Source organism: Centruroides sculpturatus, unplaced genomic scaffold, assembly GCF_000671375.1.
Source record: "Centruroides sculpturatus isolate CEXI.00-Female unplaced genomic scaffold, Cexi_2.0 scaffold140, whole genome shotgun sequence".
In the NCBI taxonomy this organism is placed as follows: Eukaryota; Metazoa; Arthropoda; class Arachnida; order Scorpiones; family Buthidae; genus Centruroides; species Centruroides sculpturatus.
Window position 1 is genome coordinate 52,769 of NW_019384503.1, and position 20,065 is coordinate 72,833.

The 20,065-nt window shown below is 28.2% G+C and overlaps 1 protein-coding gene across 4 annotated transcripts in view; it reads right to left on the reverse strand.

Annotated features, from left to right (window-relative positions):
- Positions 1 to 6: 6 nt before the first annotated feature.
- Positions 7 to 20,065, reverse strand: part of LOC111622127 (tRNA-splicing endonuclease subunit Sen54-like) — a 31,997-nt gene continuing 11,938 nt past the window's right edge. For 3 of the 4 annotated variants that reach the window (XM_023364452.1, XM_023364451.1, XM_023364454.1), the window contains 6 exons: positions 19,344 to 19,427; positions 13,709 to 13,857; positions 9,624 to 10,438; positions 6,335 to 6,404; positions 1,525 to 1,635; positions 7 to 215 (listed from right to left, as the gene is read on the reverse strand). In XM_023364452.1, the coding sequence (XP_023220220.1) occupies positions 56 to 215; positions 1,525 to 1,635; positions 6,335 to 6,404; positions 9,624 to 10,438; positions 13,709 to 13,857; positions 19,344 to 19,427 (1,389 nt within the window). In that variant the 3' untranslated portion in view covers positions 7 to 55. The remainder of the gene's footprint in view (positions 216 to 1,524; positions 1,636 to 6,334; positions 6,405 to 9,623; positions 10,439 to 13,708; positions 13,858 to 19,343; positions 19,428 to 20,065) is intronic. The other variant, XM_023364453.1, reaches the window with a different exon arrangement.

Here is a 20,065-nt window from a genome sequence, read left to right on the forward strand (position 1 = left end):
GTACATATATTACAATGATTGTTTTTTAAAAATATGTTAATATAAACAAAGAAGACTACACTGTAGAATTGCATAAACTTGGTAAAGAAGTTTTCCCAAAAGAATAAAATGATATTATTCCATTATCAACAATTGCATAATGTAGAGGAACATTGTCATTTACAACTGATTGCAGAGCAATGAAGTCACTAAGTTTTGGGACAGAATCAGTTAACCTATGGAAAAAAAATACTATTAAATTATAATATTTATTATGTTTCATCCATTTAATTTATTATATTATATAATTATATAATTTGATAAAATTTAATTTTTTTATTGAAAGTTTGATAGAGATTAATCAAATATTAATAAAAATATAATTTCATGAATAGACTATTATTAATCAAAACTATTTAATGTAGAAAAACTATATAGAAATTATTGTTGGTTATTCATCAATGATGTCTATCTGTAAGTGTCCATATCCATCAAAGTAGAAACAAAGTTTACTTGTTCTATTTCACATTTTCAACATCTCTAAATGGGTTGCTGTTAGGCAGCCATCTTTATAGATCCATTTTGCTGGATGGAATTGTACAGCAGAAACCAGTCTTTATGAAATTACTATATTAAAAATGTTTTGCTTAAAGTACAAAGCAGTAGAATAAGAGATGTAATTCTATGATATATTTAAGTCAATGAGATTTATTTGAAACATTATTACAGTGATATATGAGGCTGTAATAATGATTTAAATAAATATCATGAATTTAGGTACAAGGGTTAATCAAAGATATACAGAAAAAAAATTTTTTTAGAAAAATTATTAATAGTATTGATGTGGCAACTATGAAGGATATTTGACTATATCTCCTGATATTATGTGCCAGAGTAGCAGATGGCAACATGACCTAATTTTCAATGAATTGAGCTACAGTGCAGGCATGTTTCTTTCAGTTGTGCGTGGAATGGATGGGTTAAATGAGTATTGGTACGTAGTTAATACATATTTGAATCCATGCATATAATATCTTTATGAAAAATTTGCTATTTAGACTAGCATCATCACTATCTATAAAGCTTGTCATTTTCTGTAACTTGTCATTTCAGTCCACATTAAGTTGAATTTGCAGGACCCTACCAGATTTTTATTTAGAAAAATTCATTCTTCACACACACGTGTATTCATTTTCTATGCTGCACATATAAATTGAGCATCCAATGTGCAAAACCCAAATCATAAATATATTGTCAAAATTCTTTTTACTCAAGTGTGTCCAATAGATATACAACTATACAATCAATAACTTTATATATTTTTTTTACTAACTAAATTTTGATTGAAAAAAAAATTTACTAAGAAAGCTTTTATAATAAACATTTTATGAATATTTAATTATTTTACCCCATGAATAATTACAATTTTTCAATTGTGATTGTAAAACAATTATTCTTCAATCACTAAATAATTCAGTCAAATTTTTGAATTATTGGCAATAAATTTCAAGTTTTTCTGAAATATAATTACAATATTTTAAATACCTTTTAACTTTAATTCTGTGAGCTGGAGGCAAAGGATCTTTTCTTTTATACTTTGTATTTGGCAAATAAACATCAAAATCAACTTGTATTAGATCAGATTCATATCCTAAACTAAAATAAAGTATTAATTATTAATATTATAAATTTTATTTATATATATTTTAAAAATTCTATTAAATTAAATTATGATTTAAGCAATAATACTTATGACAAATCTTAAACACATTCTTCATGCATGTATAATCCATTAAATATGATTCATAAATAAAACATGATAAATTATTAAAATGTTAATAAACTGAAACACTAAACACAATATTCTAGTTATAAACATTTGCAAATGTAAAAAATGGGTGTCAAATGATCTAATTTTCAAATATTTATTCAATCATCATGAAAAGTTCCTGATGGGATCACTAAATTTCTACAAATACTTCTTACAGAGAAAAATAACACAGAGATATTTTGTAATGTTGAGAAAATTACATGTAAATATCAAAAGTTTATAAAATTTTTTCAATTGGTTATCATCTTACTTGGACACGACTGTCATTTATTGATTTAATGCATTTTATTATGAAATAAACAGATTTTTATACAGGAAGTCCTAACTTATGATAGTCCCAAGACAGAGAAACTCTGCCATAAGTCAAACATAGAAAATAAACATTTATATGGCTTTGGGATCTGTACTCAATCATCAACTATATAATACAGCATGTGTGTGTTTATATGTACACAACATATAAATATACATGCTGTATTGTATTATATAGTTGATGATGGATGGTAAAGAACATATGATACAGTAATACTGCGAGGTTCCAGACAGAGTCTAAACCTGTCATTAATTGCACTAGAAAATATATTTTCTAAAATAGAAAAGAAATTGTAATGAATGTGACACAACATGACATGAATGTAAACAATGTGAGTCCTGAGTGCAACTTAGACATGTGTTAATTAATAAATCAATGTCAGGCTGAAAAGTTAGAACTTAGATCATTTGTATATGAGCGTCAAAGTCAAAGTTAAACTGAGCCAGGAAATGGGGAAGTTTAACAAAAGGAAAACATTGCATTCAATAATTAACATTCCAAAATGTCAGAATGGAGACCATAATAATAAAAAATATAAGCACAAATTTTGAAGTTCCATCAACATCTCCCAGACAGAGTCAAGTTGAACACCGAAGATCAACCTTTCTCGTGACCCGATCTGATCTTATTTCCACTTGGAAACAAGGGGGGAGACCAATCAGGACATGACGAGAGGGAATTGGAACTAATTGGAATAAGAAATTTGGGGATGAAATCCTTTAAATACCCCGAGTTTCAAGAATGAAGTGCAGATTTCTGTCATTTTTACCATCAAAATGACCTGTGCACTCTTCTCTCCTTGTTGTGTGTGCCATCATCCTTGCTGAAGTTCCTGATTTCACCCTGTGTTCACTTTGCCATTGTCCTCCATTTTCTGGATTTGTTCAAGACAAAGCTCCAGGGCCATCAAGACCTACGAACAATCTCAGAGACCAGTGGGATTCACCTCTAACTATGAATTAAGAAAGTGTAAGCTTATATAAAATTAGTGGATTTAATTTGTAAAGGTGCTTGCGTCAGTATGTCCAATACCACTACCTACATATAATCCTAAACCCCTTGTACATCCTGACATGAGTATAACTCTCCCTTTTCTGGATTGGCAAACCTCACAATACTGTTTAAGTGTACAGTCGACCCCCTATAAGATAGAGATACGTTCCATTCTTTAGGAATCCGATTTCTTACAAATCCTTCCAATCACAACCCGACACGTGTCAAGTTTACGGACTACGGTTGTTTGAAAGATTTTCTTCCATAAAATTAATCGATTCTAGACTAATCCGACTCAACATTTCCAAAATACGTATATATTTTTTGGGAATAATCCGTATAAACTACGCTATAAACAAAAAATTGTAGGATTACTTACCGAGTGTCACCATTCGACATTGCCATTGCTCAACATTGTTTTCGTCGCGGAACAGCTCAGCAAAGAGCGGCCGATTTCTAACAACTTATTTTTCTGTGAAAACTTCGTAGAACTTCGGAGACATCATTAATATAAATAATTTTAATCGCCGTTGAATAAGAAATGTTTCTTTCACAAGAAATGTATAAAATTACAGTACTGTATTAGACTTACGGTACCTAATTTACATACTGACAGACGATAGTTAGCGTAAAAATCTCCGTAGCGTGGCGCCACGCTAGACGGCGGAAATTATATATTTAATTATAACAAAGTTACAATAAGTTAATATATAATTATATATACAGTACCTAATTTATATATAATTAATATATAATTATATGTACAGTACCTAATTTATATATAATTTATATAATACTGTCCAGACGATAGAAATCTCTCCGTAGTTGGCGCTACGGACGGTGGGAAAGTAGTTCGGCTGCCCGATGACGTTTGAGGTAATTATAGGGAATTTTTACTGTTTTTTACGAATACCGGTCACAATTTTTTCGTAGTTTTATAGGAATCGTAATTATAGGGGGGTCGACTGTATTGAACTTCAAACCAATGTTTAATATTTGTTAAAAAATTATATTAATTTATCAAAAAAATTCATGAAAACATTGATATAGTCAACCACATTCAAAAGAATCAAAAATCATATTGAGAGAGAGTATTACAATTTTTATGCAGAATTCATTTTCTTTTTATTGTCAACTTTCATTTCGTTTATTATTAATTCATCTTAATCTTGATATTGGAACAAAATCTGACAGCTCTATAGAAAGTTACTTTCATTTTCACTTTTTGGGTACTGATAATGCAAACCTGAGTTATAGTTAAACATGAATAAAGTTATCTGTTATTGTTATGTGTGTTTATTGTTTATTACAGTATTACTTTTAATATTTGGACTGTTTATTATGAGAGTGGGGTAAGTTCCATTTTTCCTTGTGTTGAGATATTTAAGAGTTTGCATTTAAAATGATTCAAAAATACCGAGAAGTCTAAGTTTTCCCACCTTTCTATGAATTTAAATATGTGTAAATTTATTATACAAATGATCTTTATGAAAATGAACTAAATCAAATATTGTTTTTAGACATACTTACACTGTTTTCATAAATATTAATTGTTCAAATCATTAAATTTTAATTATTTAAATTACACTCGAATTTTTTAGTCTAGTTTTGTTTATAAAGAACAAGAAACAAATTACTATTGTTTAATCTCAATATAGTAAACTCCAATTATCTGAGGTAATGTGGACCAATGTTACTTTGGATAACTGTAAACATGGATAAAATGGATAAACATATCCATTTTGATTAAAAATTATGAACATAAAATATTTATATGTATCACTTTTAAGCCTCTTTTTATACTTTAGCATGGGTGCCCACAGAAAATTTTCTAGCAGGCAAAGAATTACATCAATAAATTTTTATTTAATTATTTAATTTTTTTGGTTTTTCACAAATAGGTTATAGCATACAGTATTACATCAAAGTGTCCCATGGTTGAAGGTATAACCACTTTTACAATTATAATTTGTGGAATTTTTTATTCAATTCGAGGAGGGACAAGTGCCCCATTTGCCTCCCCTCTGTGGATGCCCATGTACAGTATCTTAGTAACTTTAATCATATAAGAACAATAATTTTGACATCATTTATTAAACAGCCAATATATACAACAGTTTCCAGAATAAAAATGTGTATTATTGTAGTTAATTTTAATATGAATATTTTATCTCACATCAAAGTTAAATGATAAAAAGTAACAGAAACAAATTATTTTAAACTTTTTAAAGAAAGTTCTTTAGAGTTAAGAAAAATAGTGTAATCACTTACAGGTTTACCTTGGATAGTGCAGAACCTTGGTTAATCAAGGTTCTACTGTATTTATGTTTTAGTTAATTATTTTTATTCTTTAATTAGACTATGGGAAATGGATTTATACCACTTTCATAATACAGTCTATTTAATTATAATACTAAACCATTAACAAGATCGTGAATGTTTGGAATCACAAACATTTTTTTAACATATTAGTTTCAGCCATTTTAAATGCAGATGTAAATTGGTTAGTTGCATAATATACAGAACAATCTGTTTATTGTAATCAAATTTTTAGTAATAGTTATCATTATCTTCAGGTAATCTAAGCATTTTAAACCTGTTTTTTTCAATATGTCAGCCTTAACACATGGCTGATAATGTGGAATCATTAAATTGTTATCAGTTTCAATCAGCTCTTTGAACATCAAATGCTTTAATTATTATTTAATCATAATAGTTTAAATTGTGGCATTCACATCAACTGTAGCTAGATGGATTACTATCAAAAATTATATTGTAATTAATAAATCTTCAAGTTACACATTTTAAAATTGTTTTAAATTTACCAACAATGTATGAAATTAACTTTTTTGAGGTAAAAAAAAAAAAATTGTCTGAAATTCATTAGTAATGAAAATATGATGCTGTGAATAATAGAAAAGTATTATTTACTTAATCTTGACATTATTGTAAGAAAATAAAATTTCATTGCAATATTAAGGTTCAACTTCTATAAGATTTAATTACTGTATTTAAGTTAAACTTACTTTTCTCATGACTAAAAAATTTTCTATAAAACCGAAGAATATTTTGAAAGTAACATTTTAAGAAATGAAGAAACAAATTGTTTTAGTATTTTTAGCAAGAATATTATATTTATTATAATCTATATGTTAAATTATAAAAGTATTCCAAAAAAATTACATCAAAAGCATTAAATAAAAACAATTATAATTTACCTTTCATTTGTAGTATCTATATTTTTGAAATTGTTATTTTTAAATATATTTAACTTTGCAAATATTTCATCTGTAAAAAAAATTAATATAATTTAAATTTTTTAATAATGCTATTTTATATTTAAGTTATTCCAAATTATTTATAACTTTTTATTGCAAACACATCATATTTCAGAGACACTTATTAATTTTTGAATTTTGATATATACAATTTTACATCATACTAATTTCTTATGGAGCTAGAATAATAACATTTATTTAAATTTTACTTTGATTTTTTTTCAACAAAATTGAATTTACTGGTTAAAACTGAAAAGTCAATAGTTAGGTAAACAAATATAATTAGATCTTGTTTTTATATAAATATAATAATAATCACAGAATTTTATTATTGTATATAAGTGAGAATTATTCAACTGTTGTAATAATCTGATAATTGGGCTGCAATTTTCAAAAACTGTAGACTTATAAATTCCACTGGCACCTATCTGTCTGTCCTTCCTTAATCTTGAGAATGGAGTTAGATAGATGAAAGTCGAGACCAGATATAGAAAGCTTAAGAGTAGAAGGGTCTAATTATATACAAACTGCTGGCTTGGACCAGAAGTCATGTTATTGTTATTTCAATTCAAAAATTTTTCCTGAATGAAGTTAGTTAGATGATCAGCATAACTCCATTCTTAAGAGGAAAAGTATGATATACAGGGGCAAGACACTACTAAAATTGAGAATATTGTTATGACAAATTGCAGTCTGGACTTGTGACAATGTCACAATAATTGCTCAATTATATTAATTTTGGTAAATTTATAAATATTTGAAATAAGTGGCTTAGAGAAGAACTTAAATCAAGTGACAAAATTTCATCAAAAACTGAACACAAAATCAAAATATAAACTTCTGTTGGAAATTAAAGATTTAAACTAAACTTGAATCTATAATTCTTATAGAGCAGATGTAATTAAATTTTGATTCAAGTCAATGTTTTATCTATATATTTCTAAATTAGTGAAATAAAACAGAAGTAAAATATGTGACAACGTCACTATGCACTATGAAAAAAAGGGACTCATGAACTTCATAAAACTTCTAGAGACCCAACTGAGTACTATGCATAGCCTAGTTAAGATATATGAAATGATCTGTAGGCATTAACAATAGAGAAATTCCTTACTAAATCTAAAAATAGGGAAAGGAAAGAAAGAAAGAAAAAGTAAAAAGTATAATAGTATAAGTATCCTATTTCTTTATTTATGTTGTCATTTTTTTGTGAGATTTTATAAGAATCATTGTCATTCCTATAAATGTATCTGATCAAATTAATTAAAAATATTAAAAAATCATTTGATAAGATTGAGTTTTATTTTTATTTACATGTTGACAAGAGACATTCAATTTTAAGTGAAAATTTCAAAAATATGGTTTAATGTAACTTTAATGACTCAATTTTATAGAGGAAAATCTAATTAACTAATTTTATTATTCTAGTTTTTAGTAATTTTCTTCTGTATGTGAAACAAAATTTAGATAACATTCACTTCAGAATGTCTACGTAAATATTTGACAAGTATTTTAAATATGCAGGTCATATCAAAAGTTCCCTTACTCAAGTTTTGAAAATTATTTCCTGACATGTTGAAAAAGCAATAAAAGTGTATTTCTGATTTAGATTTGTGATGATTTTGGAAGTGTTTTGAACAAATCTATAAGAGTGGGGTACTGGAAAGTGGGAAATGTGTCCATGTCAAGTAAGGCAATCTGAAACAAAGAATTGAACTTTTGGAAGGATTATTTCAACACAAAATCTTACAAATAATGTGTAAAAATTTTCAAGAAAGTTTCTCAATGAAGTAACACTAAGTAATCCTATTTTGTACAAACTTGTTTGAAGCTTTTGTGAAGCCTGGATCATTTTTGATCATATCATTTCTAAGGACTTGTGACCATCTCAATCCTGAGACTTAACTTTGCCATATTTCTTTCTTAAGGGGGCATCTAATGGATAGAGTTTATGTAAATAATTTCCACAATTTTCTGAAACAAATTTCAGAAGCAGTACAGATTCCATGCCAACAACGCTAAAATGTATGAATAAGAATTTATGTCATTAAGTGGATCTCTGCTTTCAGAGAGAAGATGGACTATTTCATCTCTAATAGTGAGTCATGCATATGACCCAGAGAAATATAAAGAACCAATTCCTGCAGATTTACTAGTAATTAATTATATGGAAACATAATGCAGTTAGGTGCATAGATATATTTTCTTGAATGTCTTAATAAGGCATGTTAAAATCTTTAAGTCTCAATAATTATGAAAAAGTAGGTGTTGGAATCAGGGTGCTGCAAGGGTTAACTTGAAAGGTTGAGTAAAAGAACTTTTAGATCACCAGGTATATATGATATGTTTGCATAAATATATTTTTCATTAAAGTGTGAAAAAATTAAGTTCTTACATTATGAATTTTAGCAAAAACAGGTATAATAGGATTTTCAACATGATAAAATTTGAAATAATTTAAACTAAATGTTACAATGGTTTTAAATTTAACACAGAATTTTATAAAACATTCTCTTACTCATATCTTTCAATTAAAAATTTTACTATATTTTAAACATTTTCCATCACCTTTATCAATCTTCTTTGGGACAGAAACATTACAATTTACAGTAATAAGAAAGAAAGTATTCTGGAACAAGCTGATTTAAATATTAATGTTTTGGAATAACAAAAAATTTAAATGCAGATGCTTAGACTTCTACATTGATTAAAACGTAAGTATACACAAATAAAAAACATAAAAGAAAAATGAACTACATAGCTCATTAACACTATATATATATATACAAACTAATGATGTAACAACTCATATATTATGTATACTATACCACACAAAACTAATTAAGGCACACACATTTAAATTTCATTATTCTAAAATGTTAAAATTAATATTCAAATCAACTTGTTCCAGAATACCTACTGGTTTACATTCTTTTTAAATTGTAATTTGTTTCAGTTCTAGAGAAGGTCAATAAAGATGACAAAAAACATCTTAATTAAACATTTTATTGCATTTTAAAGGTCTGAAGTAGTAGTTTATTACAAGTGCAAATTCCAGAGAAGTGTAAAACGTTCTTTTTCATTATTAAATAGCATAATTCTAAAACAGATGTAAAAGTATAACAAATGAAAATATTGAGATAAAAATTAATTTTTATATTAACATACTAGAATATCACTTTTCTTGTTATTATTACTATTATGATTTTTAAAAATTTGTAATTTATACCTGTACTTAAGATATCTGAAGATACAACTAAAGGAATAACATCAGCTTTTTCTAACGTTGAATCTGAACTGAACTTCTCAATTGAATATAGGCTTCGTTTTACTTCATTTTTGTAGTCTTTCCAACAGTTCGTAGGTTTAGATATTTTACCAGCAAAGCCAATAAAGCCAACTGATTTACCAAAATATCTTTTACGACTTCTCTTTCTCTTTGGTTTGTATTCTTGACCATAATTTGATTTATTTAATTTCCTTTTATCATCATAAAAATTACTTTGAGATTCATATGAAATAGAGTACTCCTTTTCATTCTTTGTATTTTTATTCCTGTAATTTTTATAATCACAAATGTAATTACTTGTATAAGATGATTCTCTGTAACTTCTAGAATCATATTTTTCAGAATTGTTGAATCTTTTTGGATGAGAACTTTTGTTACTTTTTGATCGTTTCATTGTATTCTTTGAGTGCCAACATTCATTTTTAATAGCAGATATATTTATAACATATGACTTCTTTTGAGGAGATACATTTTCTGGTAATAAATGAGATAAAGGTGATTCTAAGATAAGTTCAGTTTTTCCTGCTATATTGGGAATATCAATACCTTCCCATAAACAAGATTTAACATTACAAGAATTATTGTCTTTGGATTCTATAACTTCAGAAATTACTTCAAAACTATCAACTTCAAGAGTTTTCTCATTAGTATTCACTTCTGAAGAATTCTTGCTTTGTCCATCCATTTCTTCATCTGTGTTAGGCATTTTATGTTGAAAATTTACATTTTCATTTGTTCTTTTTGAAGTTTGCAACCTTAAAAATACATGAAGTTTAAAAACAATATAAAAATAATTAGTATTGATTTTAAAAAATATACATCCTAGTTTAAAATTTAAAATAAAAAATCTTAATTATATTTAATAGGTTAAGAGCATACTGTAAATTTTTATATAAATTCCAAAGAAGCATCACAATATGTAAAGATCATAACATAAAATCAAGATATATTATATAGTAATACACCGAGTTACATAAGTAACACAGACTGCAGACTTTTAAGAATTTGTAAATTGCTTAAGTGTAACTACATAATTAATAACTCAATACTGTAAGGTCTCTTTTTATGCGGATTATTTTTATGCGATTTTGAAGTTGTGCGGTTTGTATTTTATCCAAAAATTTCTTGGACAAACATACATATAGGCTTGTTTAGGAAGCCCGCGTGTAGACAATCTCCAAAAATCATGGAACGCTCAAAGCTCACTCCATTTGTTCCACTGACATATAACATTTATGGATGTAAAGGACAGCTACATCTACCTTAATCGCTTTAGTTCTTAGCAATTTTTTATATAAATGTAATTAATTAAACATTAAAAATACTTAAAACTGAAAAAAACGAAAGAAATGTGTTAATTTTGAAGAAAAAGCTTCAAAGTTTAAATTCGTTTGTCTCGCCCTTCTGTGAAATTTAACACTGACGAGTCATTGTTTACACATCTGGATGACCTTGAACACAGCTGGAGTTGGATTTCCCGGGGCATTCTCAGACATTGCGGGAGGACAAGGGTTTAAAGTAGGGTGAACACTAGCTGGCCGTATATTTTTTATACTAGCTGGCCGTATTCCTTTCAAATAAAATAAACTGAATTAAGTTTGAATACAAGTTTATTTTAAGCTTTTATATGAATTTCTTTCAGACATTCGAAGTAATTTATTAAGCAGCCTATTTCTTTTAATTTCTGCAAACTTTTTTATGCGGTTTTAAATTAAATTAAGTTAATTTTAACTCGTTGTTTTGGTTTTATGTGATTTTAGAAAATTACGGAATGTATTCCTACTTTTTGAATGCAAGTAAAGTCTTTTTATGCAAATTTTTTATATGCGCTTTTCTGTAGAACGTATCCACAGCATAAAACGAGACCTTATAGTACTGTATTTAATTATTATATGTGTACTGTATATATTTTATTATTTTTTTGTATAAAAGAATTGTTTACAAGAAAGAGTGCCCAGTATACTTGCATATGTGCTTACAATTAGACCAAAAAGTAACGGATTAGCCGAGAAATCAAGTAATAAATTGGTACAGTAGAAGAGAAAGGAAGAGAAAGAGAGAGAATGAATGTTTAAAATAGAATAATTCTTTGTAAAATTACATGTTACTCTACTTGGATTTTTACCAATTTTTGTGATTTACATTTTACATAACTGCGAATTTACATAAGTCACATGTTATGTAACTTGAGGTATTACTGTATTTTATATGAATTCAAGCAATAATCTTTAATGTTAAAGAGTATTATATTGTTAATATTTATCTAACAAAATTTTTAACTGCATTTTTCATTTAATTCAATACTAACACAAACAAAATTTTACATTGCTAAAATGTTAAATTTGTCATTCAATCAATATTTAAATTACATTTATTTTAATGTAATGTTATATCAGTAATTTATATTAATAATTTTTTAATTTTAATAAACCATTTTAAATTATATTGCTTATTAAAAAATACTTCCATTAAAATCTTCAAATATATACTGTGTAACAGATTTACACATGATTATATATCCATAATATACTCTTCCTACTATTATAATGTCAAAATAAACATTTAATTCATTAATATAAAAAAAATCCATAACTCCATTACAAAAATAATGAAATAGATTAAATTAAAAATATAAAATACTTGTTACTAACGTATGCCCGAATCACCATTTATTGCATATTAATCAATGTTTTATATAATAAAAACAAGATTCAAACTTAAAAATATCATCTTTTTTGTTGTTAAACAATATAAACATCAATTGGAGCCCAACTTTGTGACATATTATAATCCTATATGACAAAAATAGGGGGTCTGCAAACCTATTAAATTACCACTGACAACGAACATGTTTTTGCCCCTAATCTTTTTAATTTCTTTCTTAATTCAGCAACTGTCATATTCTTTAAATCCAGATTTTTATAAGCAGATCAAAACTTTCACTTAGTTTCCACTATTTTACACACTACCAGAATTTAAGTATACATCAAGCTGACACTAGCACTACAAGTGATGAGATCTAAACCATGCACACCCCATTCAAACTTTCCCCTGAAAGATGTTAAATAGATGACTGGCATGACTATTATTAAAGGAAAAGTATGATGTACAGAGGCAAGACACTACAGTACTAATTTGAGGTGGAGAGCATATATTTTAAATTAAAAATAGCCACCTGGCATTGTGACAATGTCACAATAAATAATTCCTCATACTATTGAAGTATATTATTATGTTTAAAGAACTAACATTAAAAACTAATTAGTGAGAAATTAGCAAAACACGAGAAGTTGGAAATAGTGACATCACTATGTGATATGGCACTATACATATGCATTGTGGATTTTTTAAAGCATTTTGTATTGTATTCATGGTTACTTAGGCCTAGCTATATTAGTATAAGTTTTATTTATATCTACATATATAAAAAAAGAAAAATATGTATGTTTGTATGTTAGGTAAAAGTTTCTATACAGTTCAGTGTATCTGCAGTAAATTTGGCATGAATATTTTTTGACATTCTAGAAAAAATACTAGGGTCCAAGTAATTTTTTGTTTTTTGCAATTTCATTATTGTAAATGCTCAGGTTGATAAGTGTACATTTTAGTTTAATAAGACCATTGTTTTTATCTCCATCTCCCATCCCAAGCTTACTAATTCCCCAACCCACACCATCAATAACTAAATGATTGACACTTGGAAATAAACAATATTCAAAATGTAGAAACTTAGTAAAAAATTTACATATTTATTCAAATGTACTAATACTTTTTCTCTAGTACATTCATTTTTCCACATATGATTATATATAAGTCATAGATGGGAGACCAAATCTAATAGATAATAAGAACTTTTATTATATTAATGCTATTGGGTTATATTCATTCTTTCTTGTAATGAGTATTTTTAGTATTGTAAAGTATTAAACTTATTATTATATATGTATTATAATAAATTTTGATATATTAACTATTATCAAATATATATTAAAACAAGTCTTTAAGTAGTTACATTAAAAAATTACCTTTTCCTATGTCTTACAACAATATAGCCAAGTCTACTTAAATAAGAATAAACTTGAAATTTTTCTAAGGCCTCAGGTTCTTCTAAAACAAGTGAATAAGCTTCTTGAATACTTTGAGGCATTTCATTATATAATAGTTCTAGATAACACTAGAAAAAAAAAATTAATAATGGATTTTATATTGTAGGCCATTGATTAAAAAATACACAAAGATTTATCCATCCTCTATATAAATAATATATATAATTTAAATTACTTCATTAAAGGAATATTTTATTATACATAAGCTAAATAAACTATATTTTTTAATTTTTGACTCTTTCTATTCTGTGAGCACTAAGAAATTATTTTTTCATGTCATAGCTGGATAATGAGGGAGGGCCATAACAGACTGCCCATAAAAAAACTCTTGGAGTTGCTTGCCCAGATTTGATTCCTGATATCTAAGTATAAGGCTGATGCAGGGAATGCTCTGGAAAATTTTAAAATATTGCCACAATTTTGCCAGTTTTAATTTTTTTTTGTCACTTCATATTGTTTATTGCCACCAATTTTATTTACTAATTAATGCAGGTGCTAGTAGCCCTATCAGTTTGGCATCTGGTAACATGTTAAAACTACAGAGGCTTGTTTTCACTAAATAGGAAATGATGTCACAATTTTTAATCTGTTGTTTTATAAGCTTTAAGCATGAGGAATAATAATAGTAATAATAATGCTAATGATGCAGTAAAATAAAGTTATACATTAAAAGAAACTAAACTAAAACTCCAAAGGTTCAAACCTATATTGTCTAGGTCCAGTACCTAGGATCTTATTCACTCGGTTATTGTCAATCTGGGACATGCAACTTCCAAAGACTTATAATCTAAACACTAAATTTTTCAAAGCAATTGAGAAGTGGGTCCTATTATTTGGACAAGGAGCTGTTTGTGCTTAAGGCTACATGCTCACCAAGTTTTGTTCAAATTGGAGACCTGAATATCTGGCCATCCTTTTGTTGTCAATAGCAATCAGTTTTGAATAATTTTTTAATGATTAATTCCAATATCACATTCGATCACAATGTTTAAACAGTATGCTGTGGCTGTCTGGGAAAGCGGTGTCTTTCTCAGTCACAATTACCGCCGTCTTCAATCTGCTCAGCGTAGGGCCCTTCTCAGGCTCACAAGAGCATATTCTACTGCCTCAAATTATTCTCTTCAGGTTATCAGTAGGAAGGCACCTCTGGATCTTCACTTGAGGCACATTGCTTGTACTTATCATATTAGGAAAGGCCATGACATCATTATGAACTCTATCTCCTATGCTGAAGGCACCTATGAGACAGATATACCATTTACCAACCTTCCTCATCCAGTGGTGAGAAGTGGGTTTGACACATCCTTTACAGTTGCTGCTGATTATATAATCTTCACAGATGGATCAAAGAATGCAGAGGGCACGGGCTTGGCCTTCGTCGTTTTTGCCAATGAGGAGCAAATATATCAGAATTCTGGCACTCTTCATCCTAACTGCTCTATATTCCAGGCAGAACTCTGTGCCATTTACATGGCTGTTCAATGGTGTGAAGCCAATCTTACTGGAAGTAGAGTTACAATTTGCTCTGATAGTGCTTCAGCAATCAACGCACTTAGGAATCTCAACAACCTACACCCTCTGGTTAGGAAGATTCTAAACTATATACCTTGTGCTCAGAACTCCTATTCCCTCGAATGGGTGAGAGGTCATCAGGGTGTCCTAGGTAATGAACGTGCAGATCTACTTGCCAGGGAGGCTGCAACGATCGGTACCTCTGGCCCTTTCAATTATTCAGTGCTACCTGCTTCTTTTCTTAAGCTCCAGCATTGGAACTACAGCTTGGATCTCTGGCAGCAGAGATGGGATAGTTACAATGGCCTTGCCAGGAACTTTTTTCCATCTATTCATGACCACCTTTCTAACCACTGGGTTAGTCCGGACTATGAAACCACGCAATTCTTCACTGGGCATGGGAGATTCCGGGCCTACTTACAGAGGTTCGGCAAATCTACAACGGACATCTGTACCATCTGTAATTGCCGTGATGGGGTTGAGCACTATGTATACATGTGTCCAATGACCGAGGATGCTAGGCATGAGCTTGCCCTTGCTCTTAGCCACAGGGGAATTAACTGGCCATGTGAACTTCATGTCCTTCTTAAGGATAGTGACACCTACAAAGCATTCAAAAAATTGATTCATAAGTATCACATACGCTCTGTCATTCACTAAGTTAGTCAAGTCTGTCATCATGCATTATTTTCATTTGCTTCCTGCACATTATTGTATATACATATCATTATTGTTCTGCTGCATCATATATCTGTGTAATATTTATTATTACTATTAGTATTGTCTATTTTAATTTACCATACATGTTATTCTACTCTCAAGTTTTGTATAATATCGGTTGATTTGTATTGGTCATCTTACCATCTGTTCATACTTTTCAATTGTCATACTGTTTGTACGTTATCTGTCTGTTATTATGTATGTATTTACCTGTGCTTTGACATATTTCTGTATTTAACCCGATTATGCTCTTGCGGTATCGGGAATAAATAAAGATAAAGTATTTCACAGGTTCTGTCATGTCAAAAATTTTTTGTCTACTGAAAAAAGATCATTCAAAAAAATTCTCCAAAATTTCTGTCAGTCAATAAAAAAATCCCCACTCTGAAAACACTGGGCAGCATTGCACAAAACTTCCTTCAGTTCTCAACATCACTTTTCTGCCCAAACTTGCCAGGTGACATCATGCAATTGCTAGGTGTGTGGTGCATGTACTCCCATTGTACAGAAGCACAACATTTTGTTGTTTTTCCTAAAGTGTGACTTGTGATCCAATTTCACAATGAATGTCGCAAGCAGACTGAGGTTTTTATCATCACTTACTATCACCTATATTATATTTTTATTGCCACTTTAATAAAAATATCACCAAGTGGCAATTTTGGCACTATACATCGCAACCCCTGCTGATGCCTTAACTGCCTCAGCCATCGGGCCTGCAAACAAAATGTATTACAGTAGAGTGTCATTTATCCAAATCAATTGGGGACTGGGGTTGTTCGGATAACTAGTTATGTACGAAAAAATATATTAACCTATCCCATGTTGAAATTTTTCTCTGTTGCATGTCTCTTCATGTTGAATTTTCATCGATGTTAAGCCTAATGTAAACTTTTTAAAATAACAATTGTGGCTATTGTATCGTTAAATTATTTCTTTATTTTGTACAAACAAAATACAGGCATACCTTGACTTACGTCGGTTTCGAGTTACGTCGTTCCCGATTATACGTCGCTTGTTAAAAAAGTATATGGAAAAATAAAAATCAAGTTTAAGTCATTTTATTCGACTTTACGTCTGTCCGCCACAAATATTGAAGTCGTAATATCACTAGATAAACGTTTAAAGCACATAAAATCATATTAAAATATATACAAGTATGTACTGTATTTACAGTACACGCATTCGTAAATTTAGATTACTTTTTTTGTACTATATTAAAAACTAAAATTTATTTGTTTGTAAGCTTAAAATAGATTTTTATTAACCATATATTATTTAAAATGCTTTCCTAGTGATAAGTAGATTCGGAGACAGGTAAATTCGACTTACGTCGTTTTCCTGGAACCAATTACCGACATAAGGCGAGGTATACCTGTAAATATATTGAAAAATATAAAACAAAAAAATTACATTTTGGAAGTTAATCTAGTATCAAAAACATTCGATTCAGCATGACAGTCCAACTGGAACGCTTTCTGTTAACCAACGTTTCAGTTGATTGGCTTTCGGATAAACAACGCTCTACTGTATTAATGTATGATGTAAAAAAAAAATTATGTATGATTGTACAGTAGAGCCTCGATTATCCGACCCAATTGGGGACTGGGGTTGGTCGGATAATTGAAAAGTCGGATAACCGAAAAGTATGAAAAAATCCATTACAGTAGAGCCTCGATTATCCGACCCAATTGGGGACTGGGGTTGGTCGGATAATTAAAAAGTCGGATAACCGAAAAGTATGAAAAAATCCATTATTAGTGTAGTATATTATTATATCCCATTATCCTACTTTACGTTGAATTTTCATCGATGTTAAGACTAACAAAAATTTTTTAAAATAATAATCGTCGCTATTGTATCGTTAAAAATTAGAAAATTAAGCCTCGTTTAAATACTGGCTCCCTTTCATGGTCGAATGAGTGTTGCCAGCTAAAACACAAAAATAATATTAAAGTAGCCAAGACATAGCCAAATATTGTAGTGCCACATCACTAGCGGACATTTGAAATTTGCCGACTAGGACGGTCGGTTAACTAATGTCGGTTAAATGATAGGACGGTCGGTTAAATAATGAATCGAGGTGTTGGTTAATCGGAGGTCAGATAATCGAGGCTCTACTGTATTAACAGTATACTGTGTAAATTAATAAAGTTATTTTATTAGAAGTGTAGTTTGTCACGAAAAATAAAATTAAAAAATTGTCATCTTGAGGAACTGTTAAGAGGTTCAATAATCAATGAATGAAACATATTAACTGAATAAAGTGGATAAACGCCAAGTGTTTTAATAATAACACAGTCTTGTGTTCAATAGTAAATAAATATGAAAACACGGTTTCAAAAAACGGATGAAACATATTAGCTGTCATGAACCGATATGTGTTAATTTATCTTGAGAAAAAGAAACATTCATAATCTAAAAAATAGTTTTCTGGTTATTTAAACCAGAATCAAAAAGTAACTTAAAATCTATAAAATAAAACATAAAATTAATTTAAAATATAGAATAAACATGACTGTTTTTGACATTAAAATAATTATATTTTGAAAATTTGAAATTCAAAAATAAAGTATGCACACAAAGTATATATATTCAAATATTCTTATATTTTTAAAATTACATCTTTAGAAACAAGTTTCTAATTTTTGTAAAGAAATTAAATATCTAAAAGTTAAGTGCTTTACAAAATATCTTATTTAAATACAGAAAAATAATAATTTCTCTCTCAATATTATTCCATATTAATTACAGCATGCTTTATTAATAATTTGGGAATTATGAAGATATGCTTAATAGAAAAAAAGCACAACTTTTTATATAATACAGCAAAATTATGTTTTTCTGATTTATAAATCTAAATTTGTATTTTTATGTTTGTAAAAATATTTTATCTTTTAATATGGTAAACTACATTAAAGATGACAAAATAAGAAAAATTAATATAAAATGTACTGTAACTACATGAAAAATTAATTTTACATGTTTTTATTAATTGTTACTTGAATTTGCTTAATGTGAATTTAACTATATTTTAATAATTTCTTACTTTTATATCTGCTATGTATTTATGCTAAATTTGTAAAATTTATACTCAAATAGCAGTATTTTACTAATAAAAAGTTTATGCCTTTTATCTTTCATATTTCATAAAACGTTTTTAAAAATTTGCATAAGAAATAACTTGTTTTTGAATTACAAAAATTTTTCCTTCCTCTTTCTATAAGAAAAAGAAAAAAACTGTTTAATTTAAAAAAGATTATTAATAAGTTTTAAAAACATTAATTACTTAACAACCAAATGTTTTAACTAACGGACTTACTGTCTCCATTAAATACAGAATTTCTTCAGGATATAATGCTATTTTATTGTCAATTCTTTCTCCAACATGGTGCATAAATTTTCCCTAAACATATTTTATAAATAATAAGGTAAAATAATTAAATTGTAATATTCTTATCAAATTAATTATAATATAAAATTACATCTATAAATAACTTAAAAATTATGAAATAATATCTAATTAAAAAATGCTAAAAAATAAATAAACTTCATAAATTTAGTAAAATAAAACATTTTGAGAACTAAGATAGAATAATAGCTCTAGCAGTAAACTGTTTAACATTGTTTTAGAATTTGATATTTTTTATTAAGATGCATAGTAAAACAAAAAGCAAAATTTATATATGAAAATAAAGTTTGTTTTATACTTGTCATGAAAAAAATTTTTAATTAATGTTTGTTTACATTATGAAAAAATAATAATTTAATCATGGGCTGTTCACCCAGTACTCGACTAGTGAAGTTGCACAAACATTTATGGTGGTTGACAACTGGGTTTTCCATCAAGAACGTCACAAATGTGGCAACTGTGAAAGGATAATGAAGCTCAATAATGAGCATTTTGTAGAAAATACACACAATAAACACAGAGCCCTTGTTATCTTCTAAAGATCTGAGTTTGATTCATTGGTCGATTACAAGAAGCAGTATTGAATAATATTTCACATCACCATGGGTGAGGCAACTTGTTATTCTTACATG